The following is a 16616-nucleotide window of genomic DNA, read 5'->3' on the forward strand; positions in this document are numbered from 1 at the left end:
ATCCAAGACTTTTCTGATTTTATCAATTGGTAGCTCAGCTGGTAAAGAATCCGTCTGCAACGCAGAAGTCCCTGGTTCGATTTCCTGACTCGGAAAGATCCCTTGGAGAAGGGATAGGCTACCTACTCCAGTATTCTTGGACTTTCCTGGTGGCTCAGATGGTAAAGAATCGACAATGCAGGAGACCTGGGTTTGATCCCTGGGTTGAGAAGATCCTGTGGAGGAGGGCATGGCAACCCACTCCAGTATTCTTGCCTTGAGAATCCCATGGACAGAGAGGAGCCTGGCGGGCTACAGTCCATAAAGTCACAAAGAGACACGACTCAAGAGGCTTAGAACACATGCATTTTATCAACTAAGCATATTATTTGGGGCTATCTCAGCATCATAAGGAGCTTCCCTGGTGGCTCAGATAGTAAAGAATCTGCCTGCAATGCAGGAGACCTGGGTTCAATCCCTGGGTTGGGAAGATTCCCTGGAGAAGGAAATGACTACCCACTCCAGTATTCTTGCCTTGAGAATTCCATGGCCAGAGAAGCCTGGTGGGCTGCAGTCCATGGGGTCACAAAGAATAGGACACAACTGAGCAACTAAGCACGCAATAGCATAAATACTAACAATTATAACGAATGTACTTGACAGATCTCTAGCCTCAATCAAACTGCAGTTTATCCCTAGTGAATTGCATAGATGACTTCCTTTTTTCCCCAAATAAAATGAAATTAGATGTGTTTTTTGGCAGTTCTTGTGTGACCTTATTTAACCTTAGACCACAGCCACTTTAGGGCTTCTATTAGCTTGTTTTTAGTATTTGCGCTGAGGCCAGTCTGCAGACTAAATTAGATGACAAAATACATGTATTTAGGCCACCAAATACAGAACTGTTTTGGATCTGAGCTCCCTGATCTGATGATCTCTGTCTTCTAATTTTTTCCTGTTGACTATAGACAACTCATTTATCAACTATTATAAACAGAAACTACCTTGGTAGAGACCTAAACATTATAAATAAATTCTGAAAGAGTTGGTAAGCACAGTAGCACAGTTTCCTTTAGCTAGGAGCATCATACCTATTCACTTTTACGCTTGCTTTCGTGAGTGCACGGGCTTCCCTCATGGCTCAGACGGTAGAGCATCTGCCCGCAATGCGGGAGACCCAGGTTCAGTCCCTAAGTCAGGAAGATCTTCTGGAGAAGGAAATGGCATCCCACTCCAATACTCTTGACTGGAGAATCCCATGGGTGGAGGAGCCTGGTAGGCTACAGTCTATGGGATTGCGAAGAGACAGACACAATTGAGTGGCTTCACTGTACTTCATATTTGTGAGTGCACAGTTCAAAGAAAAATCAGTATTTATCATTTAAACAAAAGGAGCTGTTTTAAAATGTAACTTCTTATGAATTTTCAGATTTGTGTAAGCTTTCTTAGAAATATTTTTTCCTGATTTTTAAAAAAAACATTTTTCATTGTGGTTAAAATATACATAAAATTTTACCATTTAAACTCTTTTTAAGTGTATGGCATTAATTATGTTCACATTGTTCTGCAAATATCACCATCCATCTTCAGAACTTTTCCATATTTTAATTTGAAACTGTACCAGTGTTTCTTTTTGATAGTTTCTTAAAAAGAGTAATTCTATAAATAAGTTTACAAGTGGTATTAATGGTCAGGAGGAGGGCAGATACAAATACATGTGTATGTGCAATTTTTGTGTGTAAACGATTATAGGACTACCTTTTATTAATCATTGTTCCTTGGCCTCTACTTTTAGAACATTCTAAAACAACTGCCAAAGTGACTTAAATTCTGTAGTGTCTTCTCGTTGGTTTTTTTGTTTGTTTCTTAAATCATACCGTAATACTCTGTGTAGGATTTTGACTCAATAGAACCACATCTTCCTATGTATTTAGGTAGAATTTACAGAGAAAAGAATTTCCGATTTCAAATGCATGGTTCTGTGTTGTACAGTTGAACACAGTTATTTAACTGGCACCACATTTATGATACAGAACATTTCCATCTCCCCCCAGAAGCTTTCTCATGCTCCTATGCAATCAGTTCCTTTTCTCCACCTCTGACCTCTAGCAACCATTGTGATCTGGTCTTTGTCACTAGTTTTCCCTTTTCTAGGACTTCATATTAGTGGCCTCTTAGAATATGTATGTAGTATTTTGGTTCACATTCTTCCCTGTAGTGTGATGCTTTTGAGATTTGTCCATGTTGTTGGAGATATTATAGTTCCTACTTATTGCTCAGTAGTATTTGTTGATTTGGCAAAACACCATTCACCAGTTGATAAATATTTAGAATGATTATAGTCTTTGGCTCTTATTAAAAGACTGCTGTGAATTTGAGAATGCAGATTTTTATGTGGACATTCATTTACATACTTAGGAATGGGATTGCTGGGTCCTATGGGAAGGGTAAATTTAATTTTTTACAAGAAACTGCCAGACTTTTCTAAAGTGGCTGTAACATATTGCATTCCTTATGAGCAATTTAAGAGTTTTAGTTACTCTGCATCTTCTCCAACACTTGGTATTTTCAGTCTTTTTAATTTTAGCTATTCTAGTGGGTGTGTAGTGGTATTTTGTTGTGATTTTAGTTTTATTTTTCCTGATGACTAATGATGTTGAAAATCTTTCCATATGTTTAGTGTATCTTTTTTTGGTGAAACATCTGTTCAAATCTCTTGCTATTTTAAAATCAGGTCATTTGTCCTGTTATAACTGAGTCATAAGAGATATATTATTTTCTGGATATTAGTCCTTTATCATATGTATGTTTTACAGATATTTTCTTCCCGTCTGTACTTTGCCTTTTAATTTTCTTAATGTCTTTTGAAGTATAAATGTTTTAACTTGTGACCAAGTCCAATTTATTCTTTTTCTTTTATGACTTATGCCTTTTATACCCTACCTAAAAAAATATTTGCCTAGCCCAGAGTCACAAAGATTTTCCTGTTTTCTTCTAGGTGTTTTAATGATTTTAGCTTTTTCAGTGAGATCTACTACTCATTCTGAGTTAATGTTTGTATATATGGTGTGAGGTAAAGCTTTGTTTATATTTTTTTCTTTGTGGATATCCCATTATTCTAGCACTGTTTGTTGAAAAGAGTATCCTTCTCCCCCAGAATTACTTTGGCACCTTTGTAAAATCAGTTAACTTTATATGCTTGGGTGTATTTCTAAACTCTGTATCTTTTTTCCCACTGATCTAAATATCTATTAGTCCATCTGTATCAGTCTTGAATTAAGTGATATTAAGTCCTGAAATCAGGCAGTATAAGTCTTTCAGCTTTGTTCTTTTTCAAAATTGTTTTGAATATTTTACATATTCATGTAAATTTTGGAATCATATTGTCAATTTCTAAAAAAAAAAAAAATAGCCTATGGAGATACTGATTGGGATTATGTTGAAATCTATACATCAGTTTGGAGAGTTTGACTTCTTAATAGAATCAAGTCTTTCAATCCCTAAATATAGTGTCTGTGTACATTTATTTAGTTCTTAATGTTAGCAGTGTTTTGTTCTTTGCAGTGTACAGGTCTTGCACATCTCTTGTTAAATTTATTCATAAGTATTTCATATTTTTAATGCTCTTGTAAATTATGGTCTTTGAAATTTTAATTCCCAGTTGTCCATTGATTTCATACAGAAATACAACTTTTTTCTGATAATTTGAGATCCTTGCTAAATTCACATATGATTTCTAGTAGCTTTTTTGGTAGATTCCGTAAGGGTTCCTACATGGTCATGTGATCTGCAAAAAAAGATTTTTCCTTCTTCCTCCAAACTATTTTGTTTTTTCTTAGAGCAGTAGCTAGGACTTCTTGTATGATGTTTAAAAGAAGTGTGAGATCCTTGTCTTACTCCTAATCTTGTGACAAAAGCAGTTAGCCTTTCCGTGTTAAGTATGATATTAGCTGTGGGTTTTTCATAGATGCTCTGTATTCAGATCCTTTCTATTTCTAGCTTGCTGAGAATTTTCATCATCACAGGTTATTTATTAAATTTTGTCAAATACTTTTTCTGCATTATTGATAATAATCTTGCTAAAAATATCTGTTGGTAGCAGGACTCTATTTCATTACAACATTATTATTTATTATCATTTATTCCATGTAATATTATTTCTTAAGTTCAGTTTATTTTATCATTGATCAAACCAAATTGATTAACATACATTGAAGAATTTGGAAACTTTTGTTCTTATTTTGAGTACAGACTTCTAAAGCTTGCCAGCATTCTACTCTGTGCTTAATTTAAAATCTTATCAAATAACTGCAGTTTTGTTACTTATTTCTCCTCAGTGCTGAGAAACATTTCATAAAATATAGTACTCAAAGGACCATATGTTCAGGGTAGAAGTATTAATAATTTAATAGTTTAGATAAATGGAATCCTAAACACCTGAAACATGGCTAAGTGAGTATAAGTAGTGAACAAAGGGGAAAAGGAATATTTGATTTTGGGTGAAAAGAGAACTGAAAAATTATGTAAGTTCAGTCAGTACTAGCATATGCTATCTATATATAATAGAGGGTTTATTAGATATCATTTAGTTTTTGTTTTAGGAAGGAATATCTTACCTGCCTCAAGAAGGGAGGTGAGGTGTTTAACAATAAGGATCTGGAATAAAACATTTAAAATGTATATAATTTTATGGGGAATTAAATAGATTTGGTGTCTTCAGTAGCTCACTATTACAAATAAACAGTACTTTTGTCGTCTTATTTTAGTAAAGTCTCTTCCCTTTGGCTAGTTTTTGGAATTGGCTTTACTGAAAAGTCAGTTTGGATGCTGCTTTGAGTGTTTTTTTTTTTTTTAATTATGTATTTATTTATGGCTGTGCTGGGTCTTTGTTGCTGCGCAGGCTGTCTCTAGTTGCAGTGAGTGGGGCTGCTCTCCATTTGAGTCTGAGGGCTTCTCTCTGGTGGCTTCTCTCGTTGCAGAGCACAGGCTCTAGGGCACGGGCTCCGTAGTTGCAGCACGTGGGCTTAGAGGTTGTGGCGCACAAGCTGAGTTGTCCTGAGGCATGTGGAACCTTCCCAGACCAGGGATCGAATCCGTGTTCCCTGCATTGGCAGGCGCGTTCTCAACCACTCGACCAGCAGAAAAGTCCTGATTCGAGTGTTTTAAAATTTTATATGTTTGTTTATTTTTTCGCTGCACTGGGTCTTTGTTACTACCCAGGCTTTTCTCTAGCTGTGAAGAGCAGGGGCTACACTCTAGTTGTAGTGCTCGGGCTTCTCGTTGTGGTGGCTTCTCTTGTTGTGGAGCACAGGCTCTAGGGCTCGCAGGCTTCAGTAGTTGGGATTTCGGGGCTCTAGCTCGATACTTGTGGCCTACAGGCTGAGTTGCTCCATAGGATGTGGGATCTTTCCCACATCAGGGATTGAACCCATGCCTCCTACAATGACAGGTGGATTCTTTACCACTGAGCCACAAAGGAAGTCCCTGATTGGAGTGTTTTGAAGCAGTTGTATCAAAATGCTAGTAAATTTAGAATTTGATGTGGAGAGTCTCCTGTGTTTTATGTTTTTGCTCTTGCTTTTAGCTAAGCACATGTTCTATCAATACTTAATTGATATAGGACTTTCATCACCTGAGTTTTATTTTTAGTGATAATTTTTAAAGGTTTTTTTTTTTTTTTTTTTCCTGGCTGTTAGTCATAGCAGTATGAAAATTCTTATACTTTGTTCTGGCAATACATTGAAGAGAAAGAATTACTGTAACCTCAGTTAGCCAAATTTGCCATGTGTGCATTGCTGTGAAATTATGCAAATCAACTGTAGTTTGCTTTATGATTCCCTGGTGGCTCAGGCAGTAAAGAATCTGCCTGCAATTGGGGAGACCTGGGTTTGATCCCTGGGTTGGGAAGATCCCCTGGAGGAGGGCATAGCGACCCATTCCAGTGTTCTTGCCTGGAGAATCCTGTGGACAGAGGAGCCTGGCAGGGTTGCAAAGAGTTGGACATGACTGAGTGACTAAGCGCACACACACATGCATTGCTCTGAAATTATGCAAACCAACTGTAGTTTGCTTTGTGGTTAACCAAAAGAAAAGGTTGTGGTTTTGTTTCTGTCCTTAATGTTGAAACCGGGGGACATAAAGTATTTTTACACCTGGTTCAAAGCTCTCTTATTTGATTATTCTGGTTTTCAGTTACTAATAATATTTTTCTTACCTGGATAAGCTTAGGGTTTGAGTTTCATATTTAATTTCAGATAAAGGTGATTGTGCATGTGTTTTGCAAAACCCTAAAAATAGTATTGTTAAGCTTTCTAAGCAGCCATTTAAAAAGAGCTCTTTACAATCAAATTAACATTTGAATGATCTCTTATGTAGTATCTTTCAAAATACATAAGCAAGTTTTAAAAAATGTTACTTGAGTTACTTCTAAGTGTTTTTTATATGTGTTAAATATAAAACTGTAAAGCATTAAAAATATTGTGCATTTTGGTAAATCATGGTTCTGTTGGAATTAAAAAGTAATTAGGAACTTGACATCTCAAAGCCACATGCAAAAGTAATTAGGAATTTTACTAAAATATATATATATAATATTAAAATTATAAAATATTGAATTCAGAATTTGGTAGCTGCATATGGATTCTAATTATATCAAAGCATTTGTTACCTGGAATCCTTTCCTCAGGAAATAAATCATTGTAGATCACCGAAGTTTTTAAAATAACCTGAAGGATTGCAGGCTGCAAGTCTTTTTGTATTTAGTCTAATTTTTTTGTTTTGGTCTTTGCTTTTGTGTGACCATCTGTGTAGTGTTCCTGACCTCTTTTTTTTTTTTTTTTTTTTTTTGCTGCAAACATGGTAATGAGTTTGAAATCTAGATAATTAAGTGAGAGGCAGGAGGATACAGCTGGACATTGGGGGTCAGGAATACTTTTGCTGAATTTTTAGAATTAAGACTCATATGGGCATACAGGTATAGGAGGAACATGTCATATTCAAGGTACAAAGGATCAGAGTAGTCTTAGAAACTTTGCCATGGTGATATTTCATGAATGCAAGAAGAGTAGAATAGTATTTTCAAACTTCTAAAGGAGAGAAAATATGTTTCAGGCATTTTATAATCATTTGGATTGTTCTTCAAGTGTAAGGCAAGAGCCAGCTTAACCCAGAAATAACAGTACTGATGATGCTATTTTAAAGTAAACAAAAATAACTTACCTGAGGACAAAGTTCAGGCACCCAAGAGATAAAAACTTTAGGAATGGAGGCTCCAAAAAAAGTGGTGTGCACTGACTCCAGTTAAGTAGAATTCTAATGCTAGCAACTGGGGAAATTATGATTCCAGACCAGACTATAAATGTTATAAACCTTTAAAAAAAATCTTTGTCAAAGCATTTGAAATTTTCTTTCTGATAATTATAAATTTACAGAGAAATTTTTGAAATAGCTAAAACTAATATTTAGTGTACCGTTATTCAAAATATTAGAGACTTTGGAATTGAAGTATTATTTCTTTGTAAAAACCTCACTAAGAGAAGTTAGAACAGGACTCGCCTTGCTTGCCGCCGCCTTGTTGTATGACTTAAGATACAACATAAATCTCTGCTGTACCTGGTGTGGTAGATACAGAAATTTCAAAATTTGGGCCCACTTCAAAAATTTTATCCTTTTTCCTCTGTGTCATGAAACTTCTGCAGGCATTATTATGTCACAACCACTTTTTTCGTCTGTGTGGATAATTTGGCCTTTACTGAATTCCTCTGGCTGCATGTCTAGATACTGCTTCAGTGACAGCAGTATCAACGTTCCTTGGTAGCTGTTTCTTCTGTAATATCTTTTATGTTCAATGTGAATCTCACTTTCAGTGTTTCCACTTTTCATTTCTTTGTGAGCTTTCGTCCTCATTGGTTAATTTCCTCTTTTGATTATCTATTTTTATAAACTGTTAAACTGTCATGTAGGATTATCACTAGGTGACAAGGAGACATATAACTTCATGCTTGCTGTCTGAACTAAAAAATACACAGTGATCAATCACTAGTTCCACTTCAAAAGAAGTTATGTGATTGATCACTGATCACAAGAAGCATCTGGTATTTATGTAGCGATCTGTGGATTGAAGAACTGGCACTTCAGTTTGCATTCTGTGCAATTATTTAAAAATACAATGGTACCTGGAATTTGAACCATGTTGCTGAAAATTTAAATTGTGAATCTCAATTTGTGTGTGTATAGTGAAAACATGTAAAGTGAAAACTTTATAAAAATATAATCAATAAAAATCCCAAGTTAGGGAAAAGGGTGAGTATATTAATCCTGTTATCCTTGTCAGGTATTATTATTATTATTATTATTGTCAGGTAAGTATTATCTAAAATTGAAACAGTGATTCTCACTTCTAAATGTTTCTTATAGTCACATTTTATTTGTTTTGGGGGACTCTTTTAGGGACAGTCCCCTGGTTAAAGAGATTACAAAGTTTAGCAAGCTTTTCTTGTTTGTCTCCTTTTCTAAGATGTGCAGCCAAGTAATTGGCGATTTCTGGTCCAATTTCATTGAAGCAACTGTTCAACTTAAAGAACCTACTTCATTGGCTATAGCCATGTATGGAGGGCCAACAACATCAACTCTCTGACACTTTGGGTGTTAACATATTTCCCTTTAAAGCCTGTCTATTCCTAATGCCCATGTTGTGGTCAATGCAGCTTCATCTTCTCACTCCACTATTCAGTTTGGTATTGGAAAGTTTCTTATTTTCAAGCTTCAGTTCAGTTCAGTCGCTCAGTCGTGTCTGACTCTTTGCGACCACATGGACTACAGCATACCAGGCCTCCCTGTCCATCACCAACTCCCAGAGTTCACTCAGACTCACGTCCTTCGAGTTGGTGATGCCATCCAGCCATCTCATCCTCTGTCATCCCCTTCTCCTCCTGCCCCCAATCCCTCCCAGCATTAGGGTTTTTTCCAGCGAGTCAACTCTTCTCATGAGGTGGCCAAAGTATTGGAGTTTCAGCTTTAGCATCAGTCCTTCCAGTAAACACCAGGACTGTTCTCTTTTAGGATGGACTGGTTGGATCTCCTTGCAGTCCAAGGGACTCTCAAGAGTCTTCTCCAACACCACAGTTCAAAAACATCAATTCTTCAGGGCTCAGCTTCCTTCACAGTCCAACTCTCACATCCAGACACGACCACTGGGAAAACCATAGCCTTGACTAGACGGACCTTTGTTGGCAAAGTCCTGTCTCTGCTTTTTAATATGCTATCTAGGTTAGCTATGTATTAAAAAAAAATTATACAACATTTCACTGTGTAGTAGACAAGAGGGAGGATTCTTGTGTGTGCTTCATTATAATTTAGACTAGACATACGCTGTCATGGTTGCTCATCCAAAAAATCTACTCAATAGTATGCCAAGCTATAAAATGCCTATTAGTTGAGTCATTGTGTTGTATACCCGAAACTAACATAATTTTGTACATCAACCTATTTCAATAAAAAGTACCTATTAATAAGGATTAAGAAATATATGCGACCTGTGGTGGAAACTGAATTCATAAAAGAAGATTTGAACTGGTATATTGATACAGTAGTCCTAGATAGGAAGATTCAGTTGGTAAAAAATATCAATTCTCCACAATTTAGACTCTTTCAATTAAAATTTCAATGGAATTTTAAGGAAATTTTAAAATTATCCAGAAGAGTAAACTTGAAAAACTCATTAAGAAAATTTAGAACAAAATAACTGGGGGGAGTGAATTGCTTAACCAAGTAGCAAGGTGTGTTGCAAAGACTGATTAAGACAATGGTTTTGAAGCAGGAAGTAGGTTTGTAAAACAAATAGGTCTGTAGGGCAATAGGAGTAGGAACTAGGTCTGTAGAACAAAGTAGAGGCTATGAAAATGTGTGTTAATGTAGACACTTTATAAGCTATATTTCAAGCAGTTAGGGAAAGGATGAATTGTTTAAAAAGTGATATTTAGGAAATCGGCTATTTGGGGGAGGAAATACAAGTACATTCCCACTTCACATTATAAGCAAAATTAGATTCCAGATGGAGTAATTATCTAGACGTATAAAAAATAAAATCATAAGTGTGCTGTTTTCAGAGACCCAGGATGGCCTTGTTAACCGTGCCCCAAATTTAGAAACCATGAAGAAACTAATAGATTTAACTACATATTTTAAGATTAAAGTAAAAAGTACTGTAAACAAAGTTAAAAGCGAAAGGAAAGATAGAAAAAATGTTTACATAACAATGTATAAGGAGTCAGACAACCAACAGAAAATAAACAAAGGTATAAATAGACATTTCTGAAAAGAAATAGCAGTGGCTAATGCAAAAAGGTATTTATCCTCATTTGTAATGAAACTTGAGATACCATTTTTTAGCCAGGAGATTGGCAAAATGTAAACTGTTGATCATTGCCTTAGAGTGTTGTTAAGAGCGTATATCTTTGTCTTCAGTTTGATAGTAGCTAGTCGGACACGACTGAAGTGACTTAGCAGCAGCAGCAAAAATGAAGGGGCTTCCCTGCTACCTCAGCTGATAAGGAATCTGCCTGCAATGCAGGAGACTCCGGTATGATTTCCTGGGTCAGGAAGATCTCCTGGAAGAGGGATAGGATACCCACTCGTGTTCTTGGGCTTCCCTGGTGGCTCAGACGGTAAAGAGTCTGCCTGCAATGTGGGAGACCTGGGTTCAGTCCCTGGGTTGGGAAGAGCCCGTGGAGGAGGGCTTGGCAACCCACTCCAGTATTCTTGCCTGGAGAATCCCCATGGACAGAGGAGCCTGGCGGGCTACAGTCCAAGAAGTTGAAAAGAGTTGGATATGACTTATAAGTTGGATAAGCACAGCACAGAAAAAATGAAATATCCATACCTTTGACCCACTGGGTCTGGTTTTAGAGATTTAATCCTTAGAATACAAGCATAATATGTACAAGAGATATGGACATATAGCTGTTTATTGAAGCATTGTTTATACAGCAAAAAATTACGTTCAGCCTACATGTTCATCAGTACCCATACTTTGGAATACCGTGAGGAGCAGGTCCTATCAAGTGTGTGGGCTCTGGAATCAGGTTGCCACGTTTGCATTCTGGATGCATCATTTACTGGTTGCATGACGTAGGCTTAGTTAATTTCTCCGGCCCTCAGTTTTCTCATCTACAAAACAGAAATGATGGAATTTGTTTCAGAGGGTTATGTGATAAGTTAAAAAAACTAAAATATATAGAACAGTGCTTAGAACATACGTACTCAATAATATTAGTTAATATTAAACTATCACTATGCAGTTATTAAAAAGAATAAAATACATCTGTAGAATTGCAGCATGAAAAACCCCAGAGTGATTTAAGTGAACACATTTTAGGACAGTGGTGTGCATATGGCGTGAGTACCTATTTGTAAATGAAATTTTTAAATGATGTATGTGCATGTATTTCTATGTATGTGGATAGGTCTGGAATATAAATGCCAGTTGTAACAGCAGTTATCTCTCTGGGAAGTGAGATTGGGTGGAGGGGAAACGGATTGTTAGAGTTTTAAGGACATATTTTCTTGTATTTACAAGTACATATTTATGGCTAAAAAGTTTTCTTTTAAGGTTTCATGGACTGTAAGAATAGTAAAACTTTTGATTAATGTTTGTTAAAAAAAAACTGAAAAGTTATGTTCTCTAAAAGATGTGCGCTTTCCTCTTACTTTGCTTAGTGACTCACTAAGACTTTCCTTGCAGGAACATGCTTACCCAGCAGATGAACTCATGCCTTTGACCTGCAGAGGTCGGGTTAGAGGCCAGGAGCCAAGTCGGGGTGATGTTGATGATGCCTTGGGAAAGTGAGTATTAACAAAGGGCATAACATGGCAGCTCAAAGTTCTCAAGTCTTAAGGCATCTTAGAGACAGTGTGTAATTGTGTATCTGGGAATTGGTTAAATTTCAAAGACTGCTTTAAGTATTCCATTAAATTCCTTTATTCCTGTTATCTTTTGTACAATATTAATCAGTTTACCTCTTAAATCAGTGAAAAGTTGAGTCATTTGTTAAGATGAATGTGTCTTTTAGAATGTATATAGTTGTTGACACTTATAAGGTGTTGATGCATTAATATTTTTTATTTGCTTTTAAAAGAGCTAATGAATATTTCTATTCACTTTGAAAGATTTGTCATTATGCCTAATCTAAATATGATGTTAAGGCTTTTCAGGTTCTTTTAGTGTTTTATAGGTTACATGGTACTGTAGATGCATGAAAGTACTAGTTAATGGAATAATGGAAACTTCCAGTCAGTCAGTAGGATGCAGATAATGTCTTATATGTTCATGAATAAAAATATTCAGAATTCTAATGTTTTGTATCTCACTATACTTGTGTCATAGATTTTCCCTGACACTGATTGATTCTTTGGATACTCTTGTGGTAGGTTTGATTCTTCTTAAATTATTTTATAAATTTCATAATATGTGTGCTCAAGTACTATGAATATAATTGTAGTACAGTAAGTCTGAAATAGAAGCTTTCAGAATTTAAGATAATTTGATCTTTACTTCAAAATAAATCTTTCATATTATTGAGTTGATAATGTCATGTGAATGTCAAGTGAAATTATATGGAATCATGGAGATACTCAAAATTTATAGGTATGTTAGCTTACATGGTGGCCCCTTAATCAGAAAAGTTGTTTCCTTTTGGACAAGTAGATTGACGCTATTGGAAGAAAGTAATTCTAAAAAATGCTTTTGATATTCTTGTTCCAGAAAGACATGCTGCAATGATACTGAAATTGTTAAATTAAAATTTTTATATGTTAGGTCCATTAAAATTTTAGTTCTTTCTCAGAAGTGATTTTTAATACCAAGTGATCACTACTTGGCACTCCTTTTAGACCTGATGGGAGGCAAAGTTATTTAAATTAATTCTCGTTGAGGGTGGTTTGTGATGGCAGAGGGGAATGGCTCAGTTCCAGCCGTCATGATTTCTGAATGTAGTATCTTTCTAGTTTTTTACTCTCAGATCATTTATGGTATAAAAATAGGCTTGTTTCAGAATTTTCCTTAAGGCATGATTCTCAAAGTTACTGAATTAATGTCTAAAGTATTGATTAATATTTTTAAAAACGCACAAAAAAATCTTTGTGGTGGCAGAAAATTTTCAGAGCCTGGCTTTTCTTCCCAGTACTGTTTCTATATTTTTATTTCACTGGGTGATTCTTTTTGTCTTTTTCTTTTCTTTTTTAATCAGAGACTCTCAACTATATCAGCATCTTAGGAATATTACTTAATGAAGTTTAAAAAAATATCCTTCTCTCCCAAGTTATTCTGATTTAATTTTCCTGAAGTGGGACCCGGCATTATTGTGTATTTCTCTAAAGCTTCTCTTTGTTTATAAAATTTAACCATAGTTGAGACATTTTTTGTTGAGAAGCCCATGATTGTTTAGACCTTTTTAGCTGTATCAGAGTTTTGAAAGTGGTGATTTCATTTTTCAGAAATAAAAGGAATGTGTGAACCATATTATAATGACTATAAGAGAGACTCTTGTGTACCTTATTTTTGGTTTAGTAGTCCTATGTGTTCCGCTATGTTAGGAGAAGAGAAAAATATAAATAGGTATCCCGGGAGACACAAATTGCCACCCTGGGAGAAGCTAAGTGGTGTTATTTATTTATAAGTGTAGCTGGATGATACACCTCATGTCTGTCTTGATACAGGGGAGTGAGTGAGGGCAGTAGCTGTGTATTAGGAAAGACCATAGGTGGATGTACGTTTGTTTCTCATTCTGTCATCTTGGCTTTATCCTTATATACTGGAAGCTCTCCATCATCTCTAAGCTCTTACTGATTTTTATGAACCTGAACCTCAGATATTCTATGTGTTTTAAAATTTTTTATCAGAAATAAAGGAGAAAATGTGTTTCTAGGCTGCATAACTTCCCTATATTTAGAAATCTACTGGTCTCTAGTTGAGCAGCCATTATTATAAATAGGTTCTATTCCGCTTTGAAATTAAACCACTTTGGCTGTGGTTCTCAAAATATGATTCCAGCACTACCAGCATCAGCATCACCTGGCCACTTGTTAGAGATGCAGATTGTAGAGCCTCATACCAGGCCTGTTGAATCAGAAAGTCTGGGAGTAATGCCCAGGAATGTTTTTGTTTTTTTTTTTTAAACAAGCTTCTAGATGATTCTAATATATGCTCAAGTTTGAGAACCACGTGTAACGATGCAGTGCTTTTTAGACTTGTTTGCTACAAATCACCTGGGCATCTGCTAAAATAAAATGCAGGTTGTGATGAAGTAGACTGAAGGCAGGCCCAAGGAGATGTTTTTCTAACAAACTGCCGCTTGGTGGTGCTGTTGCTGCTGGTCAGCAGATCACACTTAGCGCACTGTTTGCTGTAACCTGAGTTCTTGCTCCCTGTGGCAGGGAGTACCAGGAAGTGATCATATAATATTAATATGTGACGTTGGCCAAATTATCTAGCTTCTCTGGACCCCTGTTTTCACTTCAGAAGGGCCTAGATTGGATATCTAAGATACCTATTAATATCTACTTAAGCAGAAGGATTAAAAGAAATTAGTTTGAATGTTTTTCCTGCATTTAGAAGGAATGTTGTACATTTTATCAATACAAGTATTTAATATTTCTAATTTACTCTGTGATCATTTTTTGATTTGTGGTTTCTTTATTTGAAAATAGTAGAGGACATATCACTTGGGACAGGATGCAACCTTATTGTTTTTATTTTGGTCACACCACAATATGTTAAATAGAACTTCTGTTGTCAGAGTTTGATCTTTCGATTTAAACTCTTGTTCATAATTCTAGACATCTAGTTTCTATTGATTGTAATGAAATCAAACCTTAAACTTTAAATTTACCACTAAAGTCAACGTTACCATGAAATCTACAGAGAGATACTGAACAGATTAAAGAGGGGAAGGGAAGAGACCTGAATTTGTTCTTTGTCATCAGTTAGGAGCTTAAGAAACCCGTCAACTAATGGAGCTATTAGAATGAATTTTTAGCTAATTATGGACAAAAGTCTCATTTTTATTCTTCTTTGAAACAGATAGTGTAGGTACTATTCTTGGGAGAAATTCTCAGGAGATAATCTTTGAAAGAATAAGATGAACAGAATTATATTAAAAAGATGTGTGTGTGTGTGTGAGGAGTGAGTAGAACAGTTGTGTCTCCCGGAAGTGATACAGGTCTTTGTACATTCACATTTGTGGCTTCAGAATTTACGTGGACTTTGAGACTGAGAAAGAAAAGCACTCAATTTAAAATCAGGTTTTATATTATATTACACTCAAGGCTTACCCTAAATTTTACTTAAACTTTAGTCAGACTCTTATGTTTTATGCCTAAATTCGAATTTAAAAAATTTCTGTTTCCTTTTGGCTGTGCTAGGTCTTCATTGCTGTGCGCGAGCTTTCTTTGCTTTAGTTGTGGCGAGTCGGGGCTGCTCTTTTTTGCGGGGCACAGACTTCTCATTGCCATGCCTTCTCTTATTGCAGAGTGCAGACTAAGCGCTTGGGCTTCAGTAGTTGGGGGGAAAACAGCTCATTAGTTGTGGGTCCCGGACACTAGAGCACTGGCTTAGGAGTTGGGGTGCATCAATTTAGTTGCTTCTTGGCATGTGGGATCTTCCCAGACCAGGGATCAACCCTACATTCGCAGGCAGATTCTTAACCTCTGGACCACCAGGGAAGTCCCTAGATTAGGATTTTTAGTGAAGTATCAGATCAGATGAGAAAACACTATAAAATATTATCAAACAAAAAGATTAAACAGTCAAGTAAAGGAAAACTACTTTTAATGGACCTGAGATCTAAATAACATCTACTTGTGCAACCTTAATTTAGACTGAAAAATCGACACAACCTGTGTAATGACAGTGACCCTCCTCTGGAGCTCATTGCAAGCATCCAGAGTTTTTAGCTTCGTCAGGATTATAGACCCTCATGGTAATAATGGTAATAATAGATAGTAATGGTATCAAGCACGTACTAAATAAGGTGCTCTACTAAAAGTGCTTTACATGCAGTACCTCATTTAGGAAAATAAACCTCTGAGGATAGGTATTTCCTCTTTTTATAGATGAAAGAACAGGCTCAGAGATGAGACTAAGGAACCAGAATTCAAATCAGAGCTTGTTCTTAGCCCAACATTGCACTGCCTCCTCAGTTAGGGGCCTTGATGTCCAAGGGGTGAAGATGGCAAGCATTGTATGGTTTAGGATCAATTGATCATTCCCTGGAGGATGTGCTTTCTTCCGAGACTAAGCAAGTTTTAAAATGATATTTGACGAATAGGGTGGATTTTGTTTTGTTTGACTTGGGAAGCAAATCCCAGTAGAGTTCACCTCTTGCAGCTCTAGGTCATGGGTTATACACACCAGCTAACAGTTCTGATGATGATTGTTTTAAAGTCCTAATGATTTTTCAGTGTGTCTAAAAAAAGGAAGTATATAAAGATTCCTTGCAATATAAATAGGTATTTAATCTTTTTCAGTTTTAGATAGTATCACATTTTTATAATATGCTTAAGGGAAACATTTTTTGTGTGTTATTTTTTATAATCTTAAGGTATTAACTTGCTATTAGTAGCTCATTCTGAGGATATTTCTC

General features: G+C 36.0%; 1 protein-coding gene across 4 annotated transcripts in view; it reads left to right on the plus strand.

The window, feature by feature from the left end:
- The window catches only part of EDEM3 (ER degradation enhancing alpha-mannosidase like protein 3), a 72948-nt gene that overhangs the window by 11485 nt on the left and 44847 nt on the right, over positions 1-16616 (plus strand). For all 4 annotated transcript variants that reach the window (XM_044942730.2, XM_044942731.2, XM_006060508.4 and 1 more), the window contains exons 3-4: positions 11720-11820; positions 12362-12401. In XM_044942730.2, coding sequence (XP_044798665.2) covers positions 11720-11820; positions 12362-12401 — 141 coding nt within the window. The remainder of the gene's footprint in view (positions 1-11719; positions 11821-12361; positions 12402-16616) is intronic.

The sequence above is a fragment of the Bubalus bubalis genome, chromosome 5 (assembly GCF_019923935.1).
Source record: "Bubalus bubalis isolate 160015118507 breed Murrah chromosome 5, NDDB_SH_1, whole genome shotgun sequence".
NCBI lineage: Eukaryota > Metazoa > Chordata > Mammalia > Artiodactyla > Bovidae > Bubalus > Bubalus bubalis.